The sequence below is a fragment of the Sebastes umbrosus genome, chromosome 8, assembly GCF_015220745.1.
Source record: "Sebastes umbrosus isolate fSebUmb1 chromosome 8, fSebUmb1.pri, whole genome shotgun sequence".
Lineage (NCBI taxonomy): Eukaryota > Metazoa > Chordata > Actinopteri > Perciformes > Sebastidae > Sebastes > Sebastes umbrosus.
Genome location: NC_051276.1, coordinates 15,466,749 through 15,492,770, shown reverse-complemented (window position 1 = coordinate 15,492,770; position 26,022 = coordinate 15,466,749). Strand labels below are relative to the sequence as shown.

At 42.2% G+C, this 26,022-nt stretch overlaps 1 protein-coding gene across 5 annotated transcripts in view; it reads right to left on the bottom strand.

Annotated features, from left to right (window-relative positions):
• ank1a (ankyrin 1, erythrocytic a) overlaps positions 1-26,022 on the bottom strand; it is a 125,470-nt gene that overhangs the window by 12,903 nt on the left and 86,545 nt on the right. For 2 of the 5 annotated variants that reach the window (XM_037777681.1, XM_037777679.1), the window contains exons 3-39: positions 23,204-23,262; positions 22,917-23,015; positions 21,302-21,400; positions 20,938-21,036; positions 20,567-20,752; positions 20,356-20,454; positions 20,177-20,275; positions 19,973-20,071; positions 19,520-19,717; positions 19,326-19,424; positions 19,141-19,239; positions 18,919-19,017; positions 18,423-18,620; positions 17,332-17,430; positions 17,136-17,234; positions 16,834-17,031; positions 16,643-16,741; positions 15,459-15,557; positions 14,714-14,812; positions 14,531-14,623; positions 14,342-14,414; positions 14,148-14,168; positions 11,277-11,397; positions 11,014-11,092; positions 9,739-9,854; positions 9,432-9,656; positions 9,171-9,325; positions 8,864-9,075; positions 6,731-6,935; positions 6,387-6,483; positions 6,046-6,274; positions 5,837-5,965; positions 5,614-5,733; positions 5,437-5,521; positions 4,510-4,584; positions 4,084-4,215; positions 3,783-3,938 (exon numbers count right to left, since the gene is read on the bottom strand). In XM_037777681.1, coding sequence (XP_037633609.1) covers positions 3,783-3,938; positions 4,084-4,215; positions 4,510-4,584; positions 5,437-5,521; positions 5,614-5,733; positions 5,837-5,965; positions 6,046-6,274; positions 6,387-6,483; positions 6,731-6,935; positions 8,864-9,075; positions 9,171-9,325; positions 9,432-9,656; positions 9,739-9,854; positions 11,014-11,092; positions 11,277-11,397; positions 14,148-14,168; positions 14,342-14,414; positions 14,531-14,623; positions 14,714-14,812; positions 15,459-15,557; positions 16,643-16,741; positions 16,834-17,031; positions 17,136-17,234; positions 17,332-17,430; positions 18,423-18,620; positions 18,919-19,017; positions 19,141-19,239; positions 19,326-19,424; positions 19,520-19,717; positions 19,973-20,071; positions 20,177-20,275; positions 20,356-20,454; positions 20,567-20,752; positions 20,938-21,036; positions 21,302-21,400; positions 22,917-22,967 — 4,441 coding nt within the window. In that variant the 5' untranslated portion in view covers positions 22,968-23,015; positions 23,204-23,262. Of the gene's footprint in view, positions 1-3,782; positions 3,939-4,083; positions 4,216-4,509; positions 4,585-5,436; positions 5,522-5,613; positions 5,734-5,836; positions 5,966-6,045; positions 6,275-6,386; positions 6,484-6,730; positions 6,936-8,863; positions 9,076-9,170; positions 9,326-9,431; positions 9,657-9,738; positions 9,855-11,013; positions 11,093-11,276; positions 11,398-14,147; positions 14,169-14,341; positions 14,415-14,530; positions 14,624-14,713; positions 14,813-15,458; positions 15,558-16,642; positions 16,742-16,833; positions 17,032-17,135; positions 17,235-17,331; positions 17,431-18,422; positions 18,621-18,918; positions 19,018-19,140; positions 19,240-19,325; positions 19,425-19,519; positions 19,718-19,972; positions 20,072-20,176; positions 20,276-20,355; positions 20,455-20,566; positions 20,753-20,937; positions 21,037-21,301; positions 21,401-22,916; positions 23,016-23,203; positions 23,263-25,208; positions 25,241-26,022 lie in introns of those variants that run through there. The other 3 variants (XM_037777678.1, XM_037777680.1, XM_037777682.1) reach the window with 2 other exon arrangements.

The window sequence follows — 26,022 nt, the reverse complement described above, 5'->3', positions numbered from 1 at the left end:
CAAGACTTGAAGCCATGCTTATTGTTTTTGGTGACACCACACAGACTACCACATGAATTAGATAATGAAATAGTTTGTCAGTCCTCTCTCTCCATGTTAGAAGATGAATGGCAATGATGGTGAAAGAAAGAGATCTGGAAAATAAAAAAACTAAGGCAATGGACGAGTGTGAAATATGAAAAATGATCGCCAGACCCCCCCTGATTGAAAGACACAAATACAGAAAAACAAAGCAGTGAAGCTCACGTAAAAATACACGTAAAGGAAATATACTCATTTTGTCCACACACTTAAACACTGATAGGTCACACATGTATATGGAGGACTCAAAACACTTACAGTGTACAACTTAAAGACGCTCACACTGATACACTCACACAGACTGATTGATGAGTTATTTACAATAAGGGGAGGAACAATATAAAATTGACCCTCGTACAACACTCACAAAGACATTAAAAACGTATATTTCACACAAAATAACCCATCAGATGGACACAGGTTACATAGAATCAGTGACAACCACAACATTCATACATGAACAGAGCAGACGCAAGTCACAAAAAAAGGTTTGCGGCCTTTTTTACCCCCCTTTCGGACAGATCACTGAGGAGGAAGAAACGGACTGTCGGGTCATTCTCAGTATGCATGCCATGCGAGAACACGTCTGTTGGTCGAGCAGCATTAAGAGGAAATGCAGCGTTTGAGTCGTCATCTCCAACAAGCCAGTGTTACTCCTGCCCCTCATCCCAGTGTCTCCATGCAAACACAGGGGGAGATGAGCGATGAAAGTCAGCCTCATGCACATGCAGACAGGCAGGAGGGCAGAGAGAGAAGGGATGGGGAAAGAGGGAATAGAGAAAAGAAGGGCAGCAAGAGAGGAAGGGGAATATAAAATAGGGTGATGGTCACAGACAGAAACAGCGAGAGAGAGAGAGAGAGAGCGAGGGTCACCTCCCCCCTCCCAGTGGGTGCTGAGTACACAGTCTGTGTGAGGGGTATCGGTCACAGAGCGGACATTTAAAAAAGGTGGGGTTTTCAAGAGCACAAAAATAAAGAAAAATGCACGACTAGTCGCAAAAAAAAGAAAAAAGAAAAAGATAAAGATGTGGGTCAGAGGTCAACATGAGGTTGGCATGAGGTCAGAGTTCGGAGAGGAGTGAGAAGGAGGAAGAGTAGGGCGGCTAGGCTGCAGATGACATGTCCAGAGAAACACAGAGAGAGGGACAGATTCACAGGGAATGAAAACAGGGCTCCCAAAAGGACATTCAACATTAGCCCTAAAGAAACTACTCAAACTACCCCCCCATGCAGCCACAGGCAGAGAGAAGCTAAATATCCTCTCATAAAAGTCTTAAAAGAAGAGGTCTTACTCCATCATCATCTACGGTATTGTTTTTTTTTTTTATCTTTCCTAACCTGGAAATGATCTTGAATAAACCTTCGAAATGTGTACCTACAATAGAGGTGCACTAGAACTATGAAGGAAAACGGATAAGTAAAATCCTGCTCTGACAAAAAGAAAGGAAGACAGGTAAAGACAGAGAAAGATAGAAGATGAAGGCTGCAGTATAACTGATTCCTCTACGAATAATCTGTCAGCTTGTTCTGTAAGACTTCTTATGTAAAAAAAACACTATTTTGATAATAATAATATTAATAAATAGGCTTATTTCATATGGAGGACTGAACCTGACTTAAAGGAGCAGTTCTGCATTTTGGCATATATGTTTATTTGCTTTTGTTGCAGAGGGTTAGATGAGAAGATCAATGCCACTCTCATATTTGTACGGTAAATATGAAGCTCACTGCTGGCAGCCGGTTGGATTAGTTTAGCAGAAAGTCTGGAAACAGGAGGAAACAGCTAGCCGGGCTCTGTCCGAAGTTAAAACATCCACATACCAGCACCTCTAATGTTGACTAATTAACACAGTAGCTTGTTGTGCCAGGAAACCAGCAGAGACTCCAGGAAGTTACTGCACCCAGACAAAAACAGCTAGCTTGGACAGAGCAAGGCCAAGGCCTATGGAAAGGAGGCTGGGTCACGTGTCATATCTCCGGGGGTATAACACATGCGCAGTAAAATCTTGCCTGCAGTCGCTGAAATTGAACCAATCGCAACGCACGACCGCAGCTTCTGTTACATGTGCATGTGTTATACCCCATACCCCAAGACCCATGTCTGCCCGTGATCCAGCCTGCTTTCCATAGGCCTTGAGCAAGGCTAGCTGAGCCAGGCTAGCTGTTTCCCCCTGTTTCCAGTCTTTATGCTAAGCTAAGCTAAACAGCTGCTTGCGGGACCAGTAGCTTCCTATTTAGCGTACAGACATGACGGTGGTATTGATCTTCTTCAGCAAGAAAGCAAATTAGCATATCTCCCAAAATGTCAAACTATTTGTTTAATATGAAATGAATAAATTAATCTGAGAAATAAGTAGAGAAATAAACTATTTAAAAAATGAATAAATAAATCGAATGCACAAAGAAACTGAAAAATAAACGCGTGTATTTTGTCCTTCACTGTCCACAATATTCATTTTAAATATGTGGCCTGATGGTTATTTTCTTATTTTTCATTTCTTTGCCTGTTTTATTTATTTATTTATTTATTCCTCAATTTATCTGATCATTTTCTTCATTGACTCATTTTATTATTTACATAAAAATGCAGTTAATCCGGACCGTAAATCATAAACCTCTTGAAACCCGTCACTGTGATCATTGTGAGATTAGCAGAAGACACAATATCCACGTATTCAAAGTGCCGCCACGTTTTTTTTAACGCAGAACGTCAAAGCAGGAACGGCCTTTGGGAGGCAGGTAGCCAGACAGATAGACAGACAAGACAGATACATGGTTATCAGATTCACTGCAGCTGTGATCTGAACATCTCCCTTTTCACCCTTTGACCCTCATGGTCGCGTCTTTATGCATCGTTACATCTCTGAATATTGCTCCAGTTTTCACAGAATAGGACCTGTCGCCTGTCAGACTGACTCATCGTCTGCACTGGAGACAGACAGGAGAAGCCAGACCAGTACGGAGGGGAGCTCACACCAGTCCAGAGGTGAAAATGGAGTCAATAAGATGTAGGGTATGCATGTGTGAAGGAAACCATGAGGAAAAGGAGTAAAAGACTGAGGACTGACAATTAGTAAGGAGGTCAGTTAAGCTAGGCTATACTTACAGTATGATCTACATGGACTGATCATGTATGACAATGTGTTGTTTTATAGACAAAATATCACTCTAATGTAGGCCCTCTTAATTAATAATGGGCAATAAAAACTCTTAAATACTGACCACAAAATAACAACAACGACAACAATAATATCACTTATAAAATTATAACTAGGATAATTTACTTATCTCTATGTGGAGTGTTTTGCTCAAAGGCTACTCAGGAATAGGATGCTTGCAAACTCATCATTTAATCATACTTTCTTCTTACTCTACTTCCCATCACATTGAATGAATACGTTGAGAAATGTACGTTGTAGCACAGTAGGAGTGTCCTGAGTCCCTCTGCATGTTGCTGGGGTAAAGTCCTGCAAAAGTTTGACGTTTGTGGCAACTTTCATACACAACAGCATCACGGGGGGGGATAAATAAGAAAGACATGGGGGACAACAGAGAGAATTCAGAGGGAAACACACTTCACTTTGCCTTCAGGGGGTTTTAGGGAGCGAGGAGGTACGTTTATTGGAAAGATGGCTCAAGGTCAAGGCGAAAAGGGGACGTGGGGAAGGGGCTGCATTGTGGGATTTGGGGAGGGAACTTACCATTGGTCATACCAGGGGAGAGGTTGTCTCTCTCGTTGTGTCGACGTCTGCTGAGGTCGCGGGCGCCTTGTCTGGCGGGCTGAGTCGGCTGGCCCTCCAACATGTTGACGATGTCCATACGGTCGATACTCTTCAGAGCTGCGTACAAGCTCTCCACTGCAGTGAAGACGCGTGAAGGAGACACACAAGGACAAAGAGAAGGAGGGTAGGGGGTTCCCAGGACAAACAGCAATATCATTACAACAACAATCTAACTTAAATTGGGTTAAAGAGGCAAAAATCTCAGACGTCATGTACTCACTCTTGGCCCTCTTGCCCTCGCGGGTGGCCCACAGGTTGAGCAGCGCCGAGCTCTGCTCCAGCAGCGAGTTGGGATTCTCCACACGGATCTTATTGATGTCATCCACGCTGAGCTGAAGCTCGCGTGCCAACTCTGTGAAGAAAATGAGACGGCGAAAATCAAGTAAGTGAGGGTAATAGTTATATAATTTCACCCGTGAGTCATGCTGTTATAGTGAAAAGGCTTCACAGTAGCTCTGTCCAGAAGAGGCACAACAAACACATAATATGGCTCTTGGCAGGAAAACGGGAAATAATTAGTGTCATTGGCTGGTAGCCATGTTAGACCTTAATCAGCAGAGAGCTAGGCAAGCTTGTCAGACACAATGTAAACATGGAGGGTTTACAACACATAAAAAACAGATTCAGTATATTATTGTTCACTCACCAGCCCAGCTCAGCCCTAACTGTTCTGCAATCACAGCCATCTTCAGCTCTGTCCTCTCCATGGCGCTCATCGATGCTGCACAAATCAGACCAAAACTGACTGGTTAAGATCTGACTGTTAAATGTAAAGCTGAGATTATCCCTGTATTGCAACACTCATTGATTCTGTAGATCATACTGTGCCTTATATTATTATATCCTCACAAGAAAATAATCAGTTACAAGGGTTTACAATAGCGGGGCAGTTAAGCACAACAACTGTGCAAAATGGAATCAATTGTAAACTGCGGAACATTCTGGAATTTGCCACAATGTGGATACAATTAATACACCTCAGGGTTTTCCCTGCCATTTTAAGCGTGCCTAAGCCAAATGAACAGAAAAAAAATATTTGGCTGCATTGTTTTGGGGTCATTTATGGGCACTGTGCTTCTGTCTTCTGCTCTCTGTTCTTCTTCTTCTCTGCTCTTGCCGTTTTATAGTTGTATCGGCTATCTTTCCACCATGAAGGTAAGGGGGTGAACTTTGACCCTGAAGAGACCATGCTTCTTTTATTTGGTTTTCACATTTTTCTCAGGTTAAAGGTTTTTAAAAAGCACCCATAAAAAATAAAGAGGGAAAAAACATGTCTGTGATCTTCTGACATCTGATCTAATCAGTTTGAACACACCTTGGAAATCATCAAGACTCATAAAATTAGTTTTCTGCAACATTTTTTAATATTTAGCGCCTATTTGACAGCTATTTTGAAAAATGGCTGCCACGGCCCTCAGGGGCCAAAATTGCAGCACACCAATATCAATATCTTTTCATAACATATAAACCTATGTCTGTGCCAATTGTGCTGCTTTTATCGCAAAATGCACAGTTGTTATGAATATTTCAGCTTAGCTGCCCCACTACAAGTAGGAGAATGAGAGCGTCATACCCATAGCAGGTTCATTTAGGGCGCTGTATCTTTCTCTTAAAGCCAGCGGGGTCAGAGTTCGCCTCCGGTCTTCACTCCCGACAACCTGCCAGTCACAAGCAAACAACGCTTAAATCTGTCATCTCAGGAAAAAATTACTATAACTAAATACACTGCATGTGTCTTATTGAGCTTTACCTTGATACATGGAGGCATGGTGATGTTGAGGTTACAGAGCACATGTTGGCTGTCCTCATACTTGGTGGACTTGCGCAGGAAAGACAGAAATCCAGTGTGCTCTTTACTGCTGTCTCTCACCTTAGACACACAAGGAGAGAATGAAGGCACATTCATATGTAGAGTGGAGACAAAGAATATAAAACTGAATAAAGATCTGTAAGAGAAAGACAAATGGCAATACCTTAACAGAGACAGGGAGTCGGTTATCTCTGAAGGCTTGGAAGCTGAAGCAGCGAGGCTGCTGGGTGGCCTTCCTCACGGGCACCAGATTCCCTGAACACTCCAGGTGAAGCGGCATTCCCTCCATCACCTGCAGGACGGGACACAGGCATTATAGCCTATACTACATACTACATGAGTATGATGCACTGCCCTCGTCTCTGAACTGACCTCTATGTCTCTGCTGCGAGCCACTTCTGTGAAGTTCTCATGCTGTTCCAGGGTTTTATCCATCTTATCGTCAGTCATGCAATAGCAGCGCAGACGGCCCTCGCGCAGCTCGTTCATCTTCGCAAACACCACAAACTTGGCCATGTAGGGTACGGCCGACAGCTCTCTGTAGAGTAGGTTGGCGAAGGAGACGGCCTCAGCTGTCCGAGGACAGTCTGCGAGCCAGAATCTGAGAGGAAACAATGACATGTAATCACAGTATTGTACATAAATCAGTTTTAGACCTACATTAAACTTGATGGCTGACATGATGCACAGTGTGTGTTGCCAGCTGAATTTACCGTGCTGAAACATTGGTTGTGAAGCTGGCACAGTCTTTAGCATACATAAGCTTGGTGGTGCCAGTGATGTCTTCCCACTGGGCTGGGGCTGTGCCACCTGGGAACCAGAGAGGATGGGAAAAGACAAACTGGTTAATGTGGCTTTAGCAAAGGTAATAACGAAGAAGTCTCATGTACAAAATAAGAACAAATACTTTTGTTATCCAACCGGCATCTTTCACCAAAACACGTCAGCAGTTTTGCCCCATTAATTTGTCCTGGAACTGCTCCAGTCGACACAAACACACACACACACACACACCTACTCACCCACCCACACAACTCCCAGTGGCAGCATGCAGTACCTATGACGGAGCAAAGCAGACGCAGACTGGTGGTGTCGCCCTCCCCATTGTCTCGGGGGCTATCTCTCCAGGACGGGGGCAGGGGTATACGCAGGCCGATGGGTCGGTGGAACTTGCGCCGCCGAGGCTCCACGGTGACCACGGGGCTAAAGTTTGCCTGGTTACCCAGCAGCTTTGCAACCAGTTCATCTGGAACTGGCTGAGCCTGAGGTTGAGAGTAAATGATGGAGAGAGGGGGTATAACGTAACACAGGTTTGATGATAGGGAAATTAGAGAAAAAAGAAAAATATATGAACAGGCAATGGAGATAAAAAAAAAAAAGATAGAAAGCAGAATGATGCAGTGGGAGATGGATGATGAGGAAAAATGGGTAAAATAAAGGACAACCGAATAGGGAAAAATTAAAGGTGAAGAGAAAGAGAAAGAGAGAGAGAAGTCCACAGTGAATAAAACACTCTGTGGTTTAACAGCACACTTGGAAAGATAATAGCAACACAAATTGGTTGTAGGACTTAATAACTATTTTTTATTGTAAAATGTAACAATGTGTGTTAACATGAAGCGTTTACAATCATTAATACAAAATGGATATCAAAAAAATAGGCACCGTGGTTTTTCACAATGGTTACTACAGCAACATCTGAGTTAAATAGATATGTTCCTAAAATATGTTAATAGAAAATTATAATATCTATTTTTACTTACATTCAGTTACATTCACTATTTTAATATTAGAGGTTACGGCATGTGTGGCAGCGTGTTATTATACAAGACATATTTATCTTATCATAAAATCATTCATTGAGCAGAAGGTCCATTCATACTGTATCTACCTCTCATTTTGGTTTACTGAAACAGATTCTGACATTTGGAATTACAAGTTTCCATCTGATATTTTAAATTCATACATATTCATAAAGGATTTAGAATAAGATTTTGTTTTATTTTGTTAAAAAAAGGGATTAATGTAATCACAGTCTAGAACTGCAATCAAATTTACACACTGGAAAACAGGTTGTAAACCTCTCAAAATGAAATCACGTGCAAATGGAGCCTTGAAATCCCAAGTCAACAAATCTGAGAAAATTGTGCATATCTATATAACAAACATATCTACTGCAAAGAGTTATGAAGGAAGAAAAGATATAATTTTATGTATGTTTCTGTTTAGAGAAACCTTAATAAAGGTTTGAAATGATTGGAAATTGAAATTGGTAAAAATAAGCAGTATCACTCTGCCAAAATAAATGTTTGTTGATTGTTGTAATCTGTGTGTAATCTACAATTTAACCATATTAAAAAATCCCACTCCCAAATGTTCTGACTTTGATTTTACAGCTAACAGTCCAATGAAATGGTATCATTAATTCCTTGATTTAATGTTTGTATTGAAACAGGATGCTGGGGCGGGACATTAGACAGTGAGGGCTAAATCAGATACATGTATACAGAAAGCTGTTTATTACTGTATAACTGAGGGTGGCGAAGTGTGCTAAAAATGTGTCTCTTGTCTTTGGTGTATATGTTTTGCGAAAATGTCAAGACCTGAAAAGTGTACACCAAATGGGTATAAAAGTTGCAACAAACAGCGGTATAACCAAACTAAGGTTAAAAGGTTTGAAGATCAGGTGCTCAACCATCCCCCCGGTTTTATGCGGGACAACACTTCAGTTCTTCTAAAAAGATCTTTTAGCACATTTTCTAGACATTCATGATACCAAGATCAGTGACAGTAAGTATAAACTCAAACACAGTCTTTCCTGGCTATTCTGCAAGAACGCTAACTGTACTTAGGTATCTCAAATGAACGTGTCAAATATAGTAAATACAGGGACATAAATACATTAGTGAGAAAGACATCAAGATAAAACAAACAATAACATATCAGCACTAGATGAGCAGTCCACAGTTGTAGAAAGGTGACAAGTGCATGCACTGTGTGAAATGAAAAGTCTCTTAAAATGTAAAAAAGCAAAACAAACAACAGAAAACTAAATCAGGAAAACGTGATGCCGATATGATCAGGTCATTCCCAGATCAATCAAAGTACATCGCACATGCTTTTTTTTTTTTTTCAGGCATTAACGATTCTGTCTTTGTTCTCCTTCCTTCTCCTCATCGTCCCATCTCACCTGCAGCCCCAGGCGCACTCGTTTGGTGACCGCCGTCTCAGGAAACGTGGCCTGGACCAACGGCACCAGTTTACTTGTCAGCGAACCTCCTTCTGGTCCAATCAGGTCGCTCTCTTGCTGGACTCGCGATACGACGGCGAAGTAAAGGGGGAAGTCGGTGGAGATGATGCGACGGATTCGCTTCTTCCCGAGCTCCTCTTGACTTTCTAGTTCTGAGGAGATAAGAGAAGGTTAAACTCTCAGGACGTGATACCACCCAGTTGACGTGTTTGAGTGTCAGCCTGAGATCGAGCGTTTAAACTCTTACCCTCGTCCATCCCGTTGAGGATTGTTTCTAGCACCTCGTCGCCGTAGCGATTGCGATGTTCTTTCCAGACTGAGCCATTCTCGCTCCTCAGCACCACCAGCTCCCGGTCGCCACGACCCAGAGCAGCAAAGTGGGGGATCTCCACTATCACTGGTCTGCCATACAACACACATGGAATTATACATGAACAAATGATTTACTAGAAATGTATGAAATAATATGAATAAAAATAACTATTTCTAGTTTCAGTTGCTTCCTCACCCCAGAAACTGCATCCCGGCCGGCCCCAGGGAGATGATCCTGCTGGCCAGCCCCTCTCCCTCCACCAGCGGAGGGGGGCTGGTCAGCTTCTGCGGCTTCACCAGGCGGCAGGTGATGCGGGTGGGCGCCGCACAGGTCCGTGGAGGTATGATGACGCGCAGACCGTTATGCCTGCTGCCTCGCATTGAGCCGCCCCGAGCATCTACCATAAAACTGACCAGGAACCTGTTATTGTACAGATGTTGTAACAATTAGCTGCCAGATCAGATATCAAACAGAGATTCTGTGAAATAAAATGTTTGCTGACCCGGTGTGTATGGGACTGGCGACCGGGCTGACGTTGTCTGACGTCTCAGTCGCTGGGCTGCTGGGAATCAGCGAGTCCTCGTCATATTCTTTGGGCAGTGGAAGTGGAGTGTGTTGCTACAACGGACACAAAGACAAACTGTTCATGCATAATGTTTTATATATTACTTACGCTATCATCTGTGTAATGGAGATGATATAGAGAAGGCTAGGATGACAGGTTATGCTTCTGTACTGCTATTTTTACAGCGGATATGGAGAAGGTACATTATTAACCTTCAAAAGGCCGTTGAGGAGGGATTCTCATTTACAATATCATGTTACAAAAAGGGTGGAACTAAAACAAATGCATCATTTTGAAGTTTTAATCAAAATTGTGTGTTTAGTGATACTCAGCTCTTCATGTTAATAACATCACATCAATGAACAAATGACACGAGCATGAAAGTTGATGCTTGACCTTGGAAATAGTAGTTTGACTAAGACAACTCAGGAAAACCCTTAACATAAGGTCCACTTTCTAGCTTTTTGTTTCTGAGCTTTCAACCTCATCTCACAGTCTTCATCAGCAGATAGAGGTTGCCCTTGTTGTCCTGGAGATTGTACAGCTCCACTGTCATGTCATCATGTTGTAAGCTTGTGATGACGTTATTACGTTACGTTACATGTGGAATGAATCAAAACTATCAAAACGCCTTTGAACTCTATCTGCTCATAAAAATTTGTATATCACAAAAAATAAAAAATGTGTACAGCTCAAATAACTTATGGAGTGTTAAATATTTTGCTCATGTTTCTAAATTTACTGGACAAAATATTTTGGATCAATAGGGTTTGTGTGTTAACTTAGTAAAATCTGTCTGTATTTTTTTAAATGTATGACACAATTTCAATAATTTTTATCAGTTATTATAGTTTATTGACTGACATAACATTTATCTTAGGTTGCACAGATTTTAGGGATATGAAGCATTTGAAGATACTCCAAGAAGTCATATAACAATAAGCAAAAAATACCAATGTAGACACTGGCAAACCATTTCTATTGCAGAATTGAAAGGGTTAAGTTGCATTATGGGAAATGAAGGATCCAATGTTTTTGTAGTTTGACCCATACTAAGGACTAACAGTCAGATTATCTTGGCCTCTGCTGCTTCAATTTTGACCATTCTTTTTTAAATGTGTTTCTTGCAAGCCCCCCCCCCAGCTTTATGGAAGTGCAATACTTCATTGGAGTAGCCCTGCAGTGTCTTGCTCATGCTGCTCTGTACAGTACCTGATCCATCTCGTGTTCTTTCAGTATAACGGTCTCCGGAGAGACTCGGGGGATCCTGGGAATGGCTGGCGAGTAATTGCTGTTGTATGAAAAGAGAAAAACACAAGTCAGATTGAAGAAGATTCTTTGTATCTCCTCCCAAGTGCTCATCCCTGGTGTTTAGTGAGTGTCTATGGTGCATCCCCCTTCTATCCATCCGCCTATTAGCGTGTGGCTACCAGCTTGGCTCTCTCGCCTGTTTTTCCCCGCCCAGCCCCCCTTACGCTGATCCCAGCCCTCTCTCGTACTCCAGTGATTTCTTGGGGGAGAGGAAATCGTCATCATGGTCTTTCATGTCATCCATCTTCATGTACCTGGCCCCTTCTGTCCCCAAGAGCTCCTCTCCTTCAGAGAACAACATGCCAAAGAGAGCGAACAGACGGTGGTCAGGTTGGTGAAACAGCACAAGAGAAAGAGAGAAAGAAGAGAACAAGGTTGTTAACCAGCCGTTAGAGGGGTTAGACGTGAGGAGATGGCTCTGTGATTTAGGCGTTAGACAGGTGAGATGAGACATTAGTGACAATGCTCTGTACACTGACCTTCATAATGCTAATCAATGGCACAAAAATGAAATGCAGATACTTCTACCTAACGCCAGAAACACTTAAAAAAATCAGGTACGAGGACTGGATTAATACAGCAGGTCAGCGTAATCAGCTGTAGTCTGCTGAGTCCAACACTTTTCATTCAAAACCCCTAAAACATTACCACTTCGAAATAAGAGACGACACCTTACAAATGTAGTCTGGAGTTTTCAAAAACCCATCGAATCTCAGTTAGAGACGACAGCATTATAGATACACAGTGCATGATTTCTGAGGGGAGCACACATCAGCATAATCTCATTCCAAAAATGAGTTGTCTAGTGAATAAATGAGTTGTCTAGGAGCTATTGAACTGGAAGATTTAGACATCAACTGCCTTAGAGGGCGATGTGTGAGGAGAACACATGAATACAAACACAGAGACAATCAGAACAGCATCAGCCTACTGCAACACACACAGTGACCAAAGTACAAGCTGTTCTCCTTTTTAAAAGTACAGTATATGTTGATGTGAGCAGAGGTGGGTTACTTACCACCTAAAAAAGACATGAGGTAATTTTCAAGAATTCACCCGAAGTGAGTCTCCCGTGTGCATTAATGTGTGACCGTACTATCAGCGCAGATTGTGAGAGTGTGTGAGTGGGCGGTCTGTCAGCGGTCGAGAGCAAAAGTGATGTCGTAGGTGTCATTTACACTATGTTTGACTCGTGAGTGCACTTCCCACAGGTTCATGTTTTTCAGCTCGTGTCCTGGATATTCTCTGTCTTGTGTGCTGTGCATGTGTTACCACGTACGAGAGTCTGCATCAGACAACCTGACAATATCATTTCACCATTTTGGATGTGAGATGTGTCTTTAAGACTGCGTCTCGGCTACTCCCTATATTTAGAGCAAAGGTGACAATCTGACAGTTAAATTATCAGGGGACTAAAAATATCAAGACATCATGTCCGCTGTAAACGTCAGGCATTAAGAGTTAAATCTGCAAGAAGTGTTTTTTTTTGTGGGTGGCAGCAGAAACAAGCTGTGAGCTGACATATACATTTTAAGTTGATATTGTGAACTTGTTAGATAGCAGGTACTCATTTACACAACCAGTAAAAAAGAATTAAACACATAGTTTTTTCCTAGAGCTGATGATGGAAGTAGCTTAAGGAGTGAGCCATATCACTTCCTTCTCATCTCTGTTGGGAGTTGCACATGCACCGTACCACTTGGGCAATGGCGAGAAAATGGCGGCATGTAAAGACAAAGTTTATGAGCTGAAGAGCATTTCAATGATCCTGGAAACAGGACTTTAGTTGGGTGACTTTAGAGGAAATGGGCGCAACTCCAAATATGTATTGAGCAGTTTGCTGCAAGTTTGAGAGCAAGGCGGATAAAACCTAACAATTAACTTTAGTCTGTTGTTATTTCATAACTACTAATAAATAAAACTATTTGTATAGGGGCAAGTAAAAAATTGACTGTGGGCAAGCAGATTTCTGACCCACTTGCCCAACATTGAGCCCAAGTCATGTTAATGTCCTGATGAATGTAAGTCCAATATTTGCTCTCCTTTCAGCTCTGTTTTTTGGTCTCCACCAACTCCTGAGGGATATATCTGAAAACAACTACCTGTTGCGGCCGAAACGCTATGAGAGCGGTGAGAGTGAACCAAAAAAAAAGCCATTTTTTGGGCTTCAAAGCTTCGGTGAGAAATATTCAAAGGTATTTGAAGCTTCACAGCGAAGCGCAGTGGGCTGATATGTTCATTTGTTTTTCTATTTTGGGATTTAGACATTATTATTACATACTGATATATATAATAAATAAATAAAAAACGAAGCGTTCGAATAGTGATTTGGAGGTTGAATGCCATGGCAACGGTCGAAGCTTGGAAGTATTCTTTATAAATAACTCTCTGTGGGTTCATCACTACGAGCCTTTCAGATACAAGTAATCACATGATCAATTGTTAATACAAAAATGTTGATTATAGAACAAGATCGCAACATTTTTAAACCTCCCGGCTAACAAATACAGGCGACATGGTAGGAACACAAAGATGATGTGGCACATGATCGACACCACAATGGAGACAGATTTAAATGCAGACACAACTGAAGACACGCATTTCAAAGCGATGATAGCACTACTCCACTATGAGCTGTTAAAGCTCACAGAGCAGATTTTGAATGTTATTTTAAGCAAAGATTTGTTAAATTTGATATGATATTAGTAGTAATGGATCCGTTTCTTATAGGGTTGATCTATATGTACTGGCTATGACTGTAACTGCCGTCATAACATGGAGGAAAAAAAGACACCTGGGGAGTTAGAGAATGAGGGCCTTATTGTAGGGACACATAAAGGTCGCAGACATGGGTGCTATGGGTGCATGCCAATGAGAAACCAGAGCCACCATCACAGTGAGCGCCACTACAGAGGGAACGAGAGAGAGAGAGAGGCAGAGAGGTAAAGACTGAGAGGGTGAGCTTGAAATGGAGCCACACACTTTGATACAACGACCTATGAATGCCGCACAAAGAGAGAAAGAGACATTCATACCTAATGTTAGCTGTGCAATTCCTAAAAAAGGGCAAAAGGCAAAAGGAATCGGAAAAAAAATGAATATTTATGTTTCCAGTTAAAACATCATAAAATCAGCCTCATAAACAGGAAGTAATGTTTAGATAGCGATCAACATTAAACATTGTTTCCGACTGTTTTATGTGATTAATAATAATTGTAGTTTTATCTACCTTCATCCTCAGACACGTCCAGTATCTCATCCACCGTTTCTGGGAAACTCATGCGATGTTTCTCTGTGGTCGTCTGCACAGAAGGAACAGGAAAAACCTATTAAACTTCTTATTTCCATGTGATTATCATGGACACATAATGCCAGCGCTGTATCCAGAGGGGCAGAGTAGCGTTTCTGAACTTCTCACCATAGAAACATTCTCCTCAGTGACGAGCTTCAGGACGTCGATCACAGAGATGTAGCCCAACCTCTTAGCGATGGCCAGGGCTGAAGTACCATTCTACAGGACAGAGAGGAGCAGATTGATTAGATCTCTGAAAACCAAATGTTATTAGTCGTTTTGAAGAAGACGAGGTGCGTTCATGCTCACTGTTGTTGTCTCGTTGGGCTGAGCTCCGTGCTTCAGCAACAGTGTCACAATGTCTGTGTGTCCCTGCTGGGCCGCCTGGTGCAGAGGAGTGTATTCAAGCTGGAGGAGAGATTCAATGTATTCTTACTCATTCAAAGTACAAATAATGACTGAAAAGATACATCTAAATAACGTCTTTTTTCTGAATTATTCCTGAATTATGTAGTACAGCTGGTATAACAATCACAACAAGCCAACTGCTTATCAAGAAAACTCTCGGGAACAATGGACAACTCTCATCTGACGAGAGCTGAAACAATTAGTTGATCAACAGAAACATCCACTACGTTGATTTTCTAACATTTTTACAGACTAAAAGCCAAATCAAGAATCTGCTGATTAATCAATAATGACAATAATTATAATTGTTTTTGCCCTACATCTGTCCTCACTCAGCTTTAAACACATTTGTGGATATAGCATGGACATAAATACTGCATATCTTGGAAATGAAATACTTCCAGTCTCTCCAATGCTTGTACAGTACATTACACATTAGAGGGGTAAATTGCTCTCATTCCAGTAAATCATTACGAACAGCTTTCACCTAAGAGAGCCCGGCAACACTTTGCTTTTAACAGTGTAATGTGCTGTTATTCTGTTTCCTGATGAATGAATCAGAGACAGAAGGCACACTGTAACTGCGTGACTCATGCCCTGATTCATTTTGTTGTAGTTTTATCTAAAACCAGAGGGAGGCACTCACCCTTGTTTTGCTGTTGACATTGGCCTGTTGCGTCAGGAGGAACTTCACCATCTTGATGTTGCCATAGTGACACGATACATGGAGAGGGGTGTAACCCATCTGACCGTGACAGAGAAAAAGTAAAAATTCTTAAACACAAAACTTTAGTGTCTTAATGACCTTTTAATTTGAATCTATTATGTAGATTTGATCTTATTAAGGGCTGAATGATTCATGAATATTACATTAACTAATGGATCAAATCCAAATTATTTCCAACAGAGCAGAGATAGAAACTGCATTCAAGCTGCAATTTAGGAATTAACAGGAGAGGATTCAATTATGTCTTGTAGACGGGAACAATAACAATAATACCAATAATAACACCTTGACATTATGATAAATTCCAATACAAAAGCCCCACAACCAGTGGTGGAAACTACGTACATTTACTCAAATACTGTATTTAAGTATAATTTTGAGGTACTTGAGTAATTACATTTTCTGCTAATTTATACTTCTACTCCACTACATTTCAGAGGAAAATATTGTGCTTTTTGCTTATTATTTACTTCAAATAATCAACATATAACATATAAATTATGATGTATTATTATGGATAAAGATAAAACTTTATTGATCCCTAGGTGAGAATCACAACCTACCCATCAGTGTTTACTTAGTCAAATAAATATCCCCACCTTTACCAGCTGCAATCCTAATACTTGTGTACTTTTATTTGTAAGAGAGTATTTCTACACTGTGGTATTGGTATTTAAGTAAAAGATCAGAGTACTTCTCCCACCACTGCCCACAACAGATACTGCCACCTATGTAAAGCCTGAACTGCGTTCCTTGACTGAGGTGAAAGAGGTGTTTGGTTTGTGGTGCTGTTGTACTGACCATTTTATATAATTCTACACATTATTAAACCCTACTACCTATCTTCTTCATATACATCTCCATGTCAAAACACTGCTGTAGAGCTGCTGTAAGCACTAGAGGTCTAAGGGGTCTGGACCCTTCAACGGTCGGCCATGTATCGATGGTAACATAACCCTCTGCTATGAGAACATCTGACTATTTATGCTGCAGCACTTAGACACTATCAGCTATGGCTCAAAGCAGATGGCTCAAGTAGTTTCTGCCCTGATAAGGCTTTAATAACTGTGCAACAGTTTGCCATGAGACTGAAAAGGTCTTACCCGCGTGGCAGCGTAGACCGAAGCGCCTTGATTCACCAAGATATCTGCGATGCCAACATGTCCTTCCTGTGCCACCAGATGGAGCGGGGTTAATCCGCTCTGGGGTTAGCCGGAATCAGAGGACAAAGGTTAAACACAGAACAAATCAAGCCCAAGTCACATAATAAATTCATCATCTATGTGTTTCTTGCCTTGTTTCCAAGGTTGACGTTGGCCTGTTTGGAGATGAGCAGGGAGACCATGTCGGGCCTTCCTTCCTGCGAGGCCAGGTGGAGAGGTGTGACTCCCTGCAGTGACTCAGCATTGGCCGAAGCTCCGTACTGCAGCAGGCTGTTGGCCACCTCCACCTGGTTCTGCTTGGATGCTATGTGGAGGGCGGTGTAGCCATTCTGGAGCACAGCAGACATGTGTTGTGGTTAGAAAAATATGTGTATATGCATGATACTGGGCCATTCAGCATGAATTATGTGTGGATTTCTCTTTTTTTATTTACCCTGGCTGCACTATGTGGCGACCCTCCCTTGCTGACAAGCAAGTTGACAACATCCAGGTTGTTGTGATGTACAGCGACATGCAGCGGAGTTAGACCATTCTGCAAAAACACAATCAAAAGTTCACCGGACTGGGACCTTAGTTCAAACAAAGCTTTGTTTTCTTCCATACAGCAAAGCCCTTTATGTTTCTCTCACCTTCCCAGCAGCATTCGGGTTGGCTCCTCTCTCCAACAACAACTCTGCTACATCCACCTTGCCGTACTTGGAGGCCACATGGAGCGGAGTGAAGCCTTTCTACAGAGGCACCAACGAGGAAGTGGACACAATATTAGGATGGGTAACAAATCAATTAGGGCTGATAGTTTCAAAGGGTAACTTCGGTATTTTTCAACCTGGACCTTATTTTCCCATGTTTTTGTGTTGAGCAATAGGGACAACAATTACTGAAATTGGTCCAGTATTGAGGGAGAGGGCTGTAGACGCCAGCCACTCACGGGCTGCAATATGGTGCTACTGGGGCAAGCTAACATGGTCATTTACGTCCACTAAAAGTGCTTGCTTTTGCCATGACAGGCTCTGATTGTTATTACAAGTGTCTGACATTAAGGAAAGAGTCTCACTAAAGGAGAAGTCTCCTTCTGAAATATCGCTAGGTGACGACCGTGGAATAGTGGAATACATCCATGGTGGAAACGCGAGCACCAGCCGGGCAGAGTTTGTTGTGTTGGAGTACAGAAAGCGTAGCTTAGTGTTATCTAAAAGATTTTCAATGTCATGGCTGAATATTTAGATAATTTCCACAATGTGGATGAGGTCTTTAAATTCGATGTCCGCCCATATTTATTTGAGAATATGTATATTCAGATTTCACAATGAGATTTCTCTTTGAGCAGGACTTAGACACAATAACAAACAGACCGGATCAAGCGAAAGGTATGAAAACAGTTTTATTTCTCTGTAGGGTTCTTTACATAATGTTGTCAGACACTTATAATAACAGTCTGAGCCTGTCAGTGGCAGAAACAAGCACTTTTAGTGAACGCAACGTTACACTGATGCTACTCGCCCGCGCAGCTCGTTTTGCGGCTGCCTGTTACAGCGATCTCCCTCAATACTGGACCAATTTTTTAATTGTCCCCATTAGTCACTTAGTCTGTCTTAGTCTTAGCCTGTCATGGCAAAAACAAGCACGTTAGTTAGACACAAAAACATGGGAAAATAGGGTCCAGGTTGAAAAATACCAAAGTTACCCTTTATGTAGCGTAGGGTAAGCAGTCAGATCTTACCTTGGTCATCTTGGTCTGCTGGGCCTCCATGTCCAGTAGGATGCGTACGGTTTGTGCGTGACCTTCGCGGGCAGCGATGTGTAGGGGTGTGTGGCCTGCGGTGGTGGTGGAGTTGGGGTTGGCTTTGTGCTCCAGCAGCAGTTGCACCAGCTCCTTGTGGCCCATCCGAGAGGAACAATGCAGAGGAGTTTGGTCATCCTGGCCAACGAGGGAAGAGTAATCATGAAATATAAAGTACTGCACGAAACTCCAGCAGTAAAATGCTTTCTCTAGTTTTCATTTCTCAGCTTCTCCACTATGATCTCAACTTGTTACACTAACTGTAAAATTAGGTTGTAATGTGTAGGAGGGAAATTAGCATGTGGAAGCTCTGCCAGGAATTAGTTGCTGAACCAACGCTTAAATGTATTACATGAGGAGTATTTAATGTATATGAGGAATCTTTATGCATGAGAACACGATATGTAGATTGTGCTGTAGTATGTGAAATCCCCACCTTGGCCTTGGCGTCCACCGGTGCTGCGTTCTGCAGTAAAAACTCTGCCACCTCATAGTGTCCCGCCCGAGACGCCATATGAAGAGGAGTCTCCACTTTCTACTCGTGCACAGAAAAGACAAACCACCCACTCAGATTCATTACTATTACAATAACAACATCACCAGTGCAGAGGTGAGTTGTTTATCTGCGCTGCTCTTAAGATTTCAGAAGGAAACTCACCACATTGGAGGCGCTGGGGGAAGCTCCTTTCAGCAGCAGGTTCTTCACAATGTTGAGATGACCCATAAACGATGCCACATGCAAGGGGGTCAGGCCAGACTGTTCAGAAGAGGGGAAGAATATTACAAATGGTCTCTCACGCCAATCATATTAAAATTAAAATGATCTGTGAGCTGTTCCCTCACCTCAGTCACAGCTTCTATTGATGCAGAGTGTTTAAGCAGGAGATCCATCACACGATTGTGGTTCTTTTTACAAGCAATATGCAAAGGAGTAAAGCCATTCTGTAAAAAAAAACAAAGGATTATCATCACTACAAAGATTAAAAGCAACTTTGCCTTGTCTACATTGATAAATTTACAGTATGTTTGTCACTGACCAATGCCCGAGAGTTGGGTTTGGCCCCTTTGTCCAGCAGTACTTTGGCCATGCGGTGGTGGCCGCAGTGCGCCGCCACGTGCAGAGGGGTAAGGTGGTCCATTGTGATATCATCAATCTCTGCGTTGTACTGCAGTAGCTGCTTGACGCAGTCCATGTGGTCCCCCTGTGCTGCCATGTGGATGGGAGACAGGCCATTCTGCAACAAAAAAGAAAAGAAATAAAATGTGTTGACGCTCTCATCCCTTGTAAAACAGGAAGCAACTTGCCTTCTAGTGAAAACAAACAATCAGAGCGAGAAGCAGCAGCAAGAGGGATCTATGGCTATGTTTGTGGATCACAAACAAATAGCACAAAACCACTCAGTGATTTGCACTCATTACCAAACCAGATGGTGTTCAGTTCAATTCTAAATAAGTGATGAATTCACTTTACTTGTATCCGGGTGGATTACCTTGGTCTTTGCCTGGATGGGGGCTCCGTGGTCCAGCAAGATCTCTATAATCCTGACGTGACCATTTCTGGCTGCACAGTGCAGAGGAGTCAGCTCATCCTGGAGAGAGAGGATTGTTAATGGTTTAGTTAATGGTGCATCAAATTAGAAACAGTACGGGGAATCAAAGAATTTGTGAAACGGTAGGATGGATGTCTGCCGCACCTTGGTCTTGGCATCAATCTGAGCCCCTCTGTCCAGCAGGAGTCGGACCATGATCACATTCCCCCGTCTGGCTGCGATGTGCAGAGGAGTGATGCCGTTCTGCAGAGAGAAACATATGCACTTAGACGGGCAGCAAGGACGGAGATTAACCTTCCAACAACATCAATTATTCCCTATACCTTTGGGGTGAAGTTGACATTGGCTCCTCTATTGAGCAGCAGTTGAGCTACATTCAAGTTTTCATAGTGTGCAGCAATGTGGAGGGGTGTGAATCCAGTCTGCAGGGACACATCAGGATGAGAACATGTCACTCTTTGCATTTTAGAAATGTACTGCACATGTGTACAATCATATCTGTAGCCATCCACAAATACAAACAGACATGTATACCTTGCTGAGTACATCAGCATTGGGGTCGTTCTGCAGAAGCACTGCGGCTGTGCGCGTATCGTCGTTGCGTGCTGCAATGTGCAGCGCAGGGAGTCGGACCTTTCCCTTGGTGCCGTAGTTGATGAGCAGGGCTACGACATTCTCGTGTCCCTGCTGAAGAGCCACGGCGAGAGGAGTGAAGCCATCCTGCAGCACACAGGAGGGAGAGTTAGAAGACCGCTTGACTCATGGAGAGAGGTGTAAGGAGAGAGGCTTTTATGAGAACGATACAGGATGGAAACACGGCGCTGTCTGGATCAGCAAGGATAGGATTGAGTAATCTGAGAGATTACTCTCTGAAAAACATCCCTCAGTTCCTTCGTCTTTAGTACCTCAGTTGGAATGCTCTGATTGGCTGCGTTCTCCAGAAGAAACTTCACAACCTCTAGATGGTTTTCTTGTGCGGCCATGTAGAGTGGAGTGAAACCCTTCTGTCTCAGAAAGACGCACAACACACACACACACAGCAGCAGAGGAGACACAAACACAGCAAAAGAAAGACAGGAAGACGGTCACAGATGGATGCACAGAGAGAAGGAACACACAAATACAGATATATAGGAACAAAGACACTAGTTAACAGATGGGTTTGCAATAGTTCCTACAATGGTTTCACAGTAAAGTTGACATAGTAAATACTAAGGAGGCCTCGGCGTGTCCTGGGATCACCGCTGTGAGAGCAGCACTAAGTCTCACCTGGGACTGAGCGTTGACATTGGCCCCGTAGTTAACCAGCTCTGTGACCACCTGCTCCTGCCCTGCCAGGGCTGCAATGTGCAGGGCCGTGTTCCCTTTCTGTTTAAACACAGATACACGAGAACAAGAGTACAAAGTCATAACGAGCACTAACAGAGATTATAGGTGAAATCCAATGGTTTTTGGACATGTTAAACTGGGAATACACTGTACGATTTTAGAAATGTTTGGTGTGCAACTCCTACTCCTACTGTATGAGTAGATCGTTTGCGATGTAAAGCCAAAGCTCAAGATTTATGTGCTCACACTGTACGGTCTGATCGTAAGCCACAACCTGAGTGCTCACACTGTACGTGTAAAATAGAAAAAACGCGGCCCGTCGCCCCCTCGGCCGTTCTGGCTGTTGACAATTATCAATAAAGATTCGTTTGAAAGTTCCGGGGCAGGTTAAGTTTGTTTGCTAGCAGAGGTCTGTACGGGTCACAATGCTAACAAGGCAGAAACATGCTGCCTTGATCATCTGTGCCATCCCATCTGCTGAAAAAAAAAAGAAGAGGCGCTGGAGTATATGGACTCGTAGGTGGCTAGGAAGACTTGGACAATATGGCTTGTCCATTTTGCAAAGAGAATTGGAGGTAAGCTAGCTACGTTTTACACTCTGATTACTTTGTGAAAAGCAGAAAAAAGGCACTGATGTCAGGGAATTGGCTCGTGGCTCTGCTTCAACTTTGCGAGAGCCTGCAGACGGCCGACCAAAATTTCTGACATGTCAGAAATTCACCCGACTGTCCGACGGCCGGCTGGGAGGAGTTAGTCGGTCCTCGTTCCCTCCCGTACACTGCACGGCAAACAACACCTGACAAAGTTGAAATTCGGTCCGACTCTAAAATGAGTCATGCGGCTCAAAATTCAGGCCAGAAACGGGCTAAAATTGTACAGTGTACATCCAGCTTTAGGTTTCATATGCAGACAGATCTTTCATGTAGTATTCTGATGTTACGTAGCTCAAGATGAATAGTGCTTTACTAACATCTGTTTGACTGGTCAAACAAATAGCATCATTTCAGATGTAAAAAATAGGGTTGAAATCTTTCAATAGTGCTGATACTAGTTTTGGTGGCAACACCAAAATCTTTATTTAAATCAGGAACTTAAAGATTAAAAATAAGTAAAGAAAAGTACATATTTGAGAAAGCGTTAAATGCTTACTTTAAATACTTCCCAGGTTATGATACTCAGACACATTTTGTGTTGAGTTTTGATACCCAGTCACAGTAAAAACTTTCTCTTGAAAAGACACAAATCAACAGGTGATAATTTAATATTAATGAGGAAAATGTTAAAGGAATATTTTTAACATTTTGGGAAATACGCTTTGATTTGCTTTCTTGCGGAGAGTTAGATAAGGAGGTAAATACCACTCTCATCTCTGTACGCTAAATATGAAGCTACAGGAAGCAGCCAGTTATAAATCCAGAAAGTATAAGATCTTCTCATCTCACGAATCTCAAGAAAGTGAACATGTGCATGTGAAAACAACATGTGAATTCCAAGCACAGGTGATTTTTTCACAAGTGATTTTCTGAGGAGGAAAAAGTGCAGGATTGATTTTTACCTTTGTGGTGGTCTCCAGCACGATCCCATTGTGGAGTAGCTCGAGCACCATTTTAACGTGGCCTTCTTTAGAGGCCAGATGCAGCCCGTTGAGCCCATTCTGAGTGAGAGAGCAGAGTAGACCTCATACTGAAGGGTCCTAAAACACTATGAACACAGATATTTCCTAATCTAAAAGAATAACCACACATATATACACACAAACACGTTTGCCATGCAACTAAAACAACAGTTTTTTTTAATCACTGTGACTGAAGCACTCACAAACCAAAGCAGGCAAATACTTACACTGGACACCACGCATGCAGTACTCTCAGAATCAAAGTGGTCATTAGCGAAAACAATATCTACAGGGATGAAAATCAGGGTGTGAACATTTTCATTTGATTAATGATGGTGAGAGGAGGAGGAGGAGGAGGAGGAGGAGGAGGAAGAGGAGGACGGGAGGGGGATGGCAGGCCGCTGGTCTCGTGGCTGGGAAGAATACAAGCCGTGTGGGATAGGTCTGACCTCACACAGCCTTCCTTCAGCCGCACAGGACATGTGAGGTTGGACCTTTCCCACACCACTGATATTATTCCTCTGAGTGGGGAGACCATAGCACACCATCACTCTACTGCAGACAGAGGAGAGACTGAGGGGAGGTAAGGAGGGAGGAAAAAAAAAAAGGAAAAAAGGGAGGAGAGTAGAGGAGAAGTTGTTAGGTTGAGAGGGATAGAAGAGGAGGGAAAACACAAAAAGGAGAGAGCAGGAGTGCGGCAGTGTGCTGGTGAAAGGTGTCCACTCAGACAAGGATGCACAGCTGCCACAGTCGAGCCTCCACCTGGCCAAACTCCCACCAGACTGGACACACAGCATCAGGACCAACAGTCACACAACCAGAAACACCTTACGGGGTTTAAGGGACAATCTACAACTTTTTTTAAAAATCACTCTGTATCATTGTTAGGGCTGCAACTAATGATTATTTTCATTGTTGATTAATCTGTTGATTATTTTCTCGATCAATCGATTAGTTGTTTGTTCTATAAATTGTCAAAAAATGGGGAAAAATGTTGATCAGTGTTTCCCAAAGCCCAAGATGACGTCCTCAAATGTCTTGTTTTGTCCACAACTCAAAGATATTTAGCTTTCTGTCATAGAGGAGTAAAGAAACCAGAAAATATTCTCATTTAAGAAGTTGGAATCAGATAACTTTGACTTTTTTTTTCTTAAAAAATTACTCAAACCCGATTAATCGGTTATCAAAATAGTTGCCGATTAATTTAATAGTTGACAACTAATCGATTAATCGTTGCAGCTCTCATCATTGTACATATTTTGAAGGTAAATAAACAGTGACACTGTTTTACAATACAGTAGAGGTTCACCTGTGTTAATAATAAATGGAAGAATGTGCATAAATATAAGAGGACATTTGGTTTTATTACTGAAATGAGCCTAGGCAACATTAAAGCCACTATGTGTAGAATTTGAAAACTCCTTACTTTGCTGCCATCTGATGGTAGCATAAAAAAAGACACTGTAGCTCGACCAAAAGCAACATATAAAATATACTGCACCAGTTCTAACAAGGAATCATTTTTCTATAAACTAAAAAACACCAGACTAATCTGAAACATGCTTTAATTACATAGAAAGCCCACATATAGGGGCTTTAAGTGCAAAACTGCAAAGCAATGTGTGTGCAAAGCCTAATTCAAGTGAAGCGAGAATGTTGTGAATTATTTTATTTTTACATTAAAATATATTCTATTTGTATATAATTATTTTGCATATAGGAGTCATCTGATTTGTTGACCAACATGTGACAATGTTTATGTACAAATTCAATAAAATACTAATTATAAAGATTAAGTTGTAGATTATCACTTTAACTCAAACACATTAACACCAAACAGTGAAAATAACACAATTTCATATGACGAATATCAAGAAACATTTAATGAAATTGTGTAATTCAGGAGAATTAATCTTGCAGGTCAAAAACTTTCTGGTATCAGACTGTATTTCTGCATGTAATTATATTTTTAATCCATGGGGTGTCTCCCTTCATCATAGCCAAGGGGTTTGCCAGTAAAAGCCACTGTTCAGTGTCACTTTACATGAATAAATCTGTTGTTATGTGGGGTCTCTTATGGGGCCTAAAAAAAGGCCTCATAGAAAACCTGACAGGAACATTACCAGCAATAATTACAAAATGTTAAGGACAGCATAAGTGAATAGAAGGGAACCCATGACTAAGTTAGATTAATGAGCCAGAGGAATTTTTCACACACATACACAAACACACTATTTTGGCCAAGTTTCAGTAGCCTGAGGGCAGCGGTCCTAGCCCCGCTAACGCTGCCTCTTCCTGGACACTCTGGGAGCAAACGTCAGAGTAAAGGAGGCAGGATGGAAGAGACAAGGCGAAGGAGAAGATCCTGCCCCATTTAGCACCGCCCCTGGAGACCCTGTGAACTCCACCTGCCACCTCCAGCCACTGATTAACAGTCCACCTGAGCATGCACGTACAGTATGACTGAGTGCACAGGCACATAACAGCACAGTGATCAAGTCAGACACATCATGCACACCGGACACTCAAAACACATTTACATAGAAATAGTAATACAACACATGGAGGTATACATGGACAATATTTAAGCAGAGCATAATGCAAAACCTTTATGAATTAGATCCCAAATGAAACCATATATTTGTTCTATAACTTTTGTATAAACTGCAGGATAATAGTATAAGTACTAGGGCTGTCAAAGTACGCAAACACAAATTTGTTTTAACGCCACTAATGTCTTTAAAGCATTAAAGCAACTTGCGGTTTTGAGGTTGTAACGGGCTCAGTGTTAAAGCTAGAGCGAGAGAAGATACTGGCATCATATGAATCCATTGGTACCAACCATGTCATACTAGCTCGTCGCGAAGGAGGTGAAATAACGCTCCAAACTTACGCCACGTTTTGGCGAGGATAAACTGGCATGGCAATTTTCAAAGGGGTCCCTTGACCTCTGACCTCAACATATGTGAATGAAAATGGGTTCTATGGGTACCCACGAGTCTCCCCTTTACAGACATGCCCACTTTATGATAATCACATGCAGTTT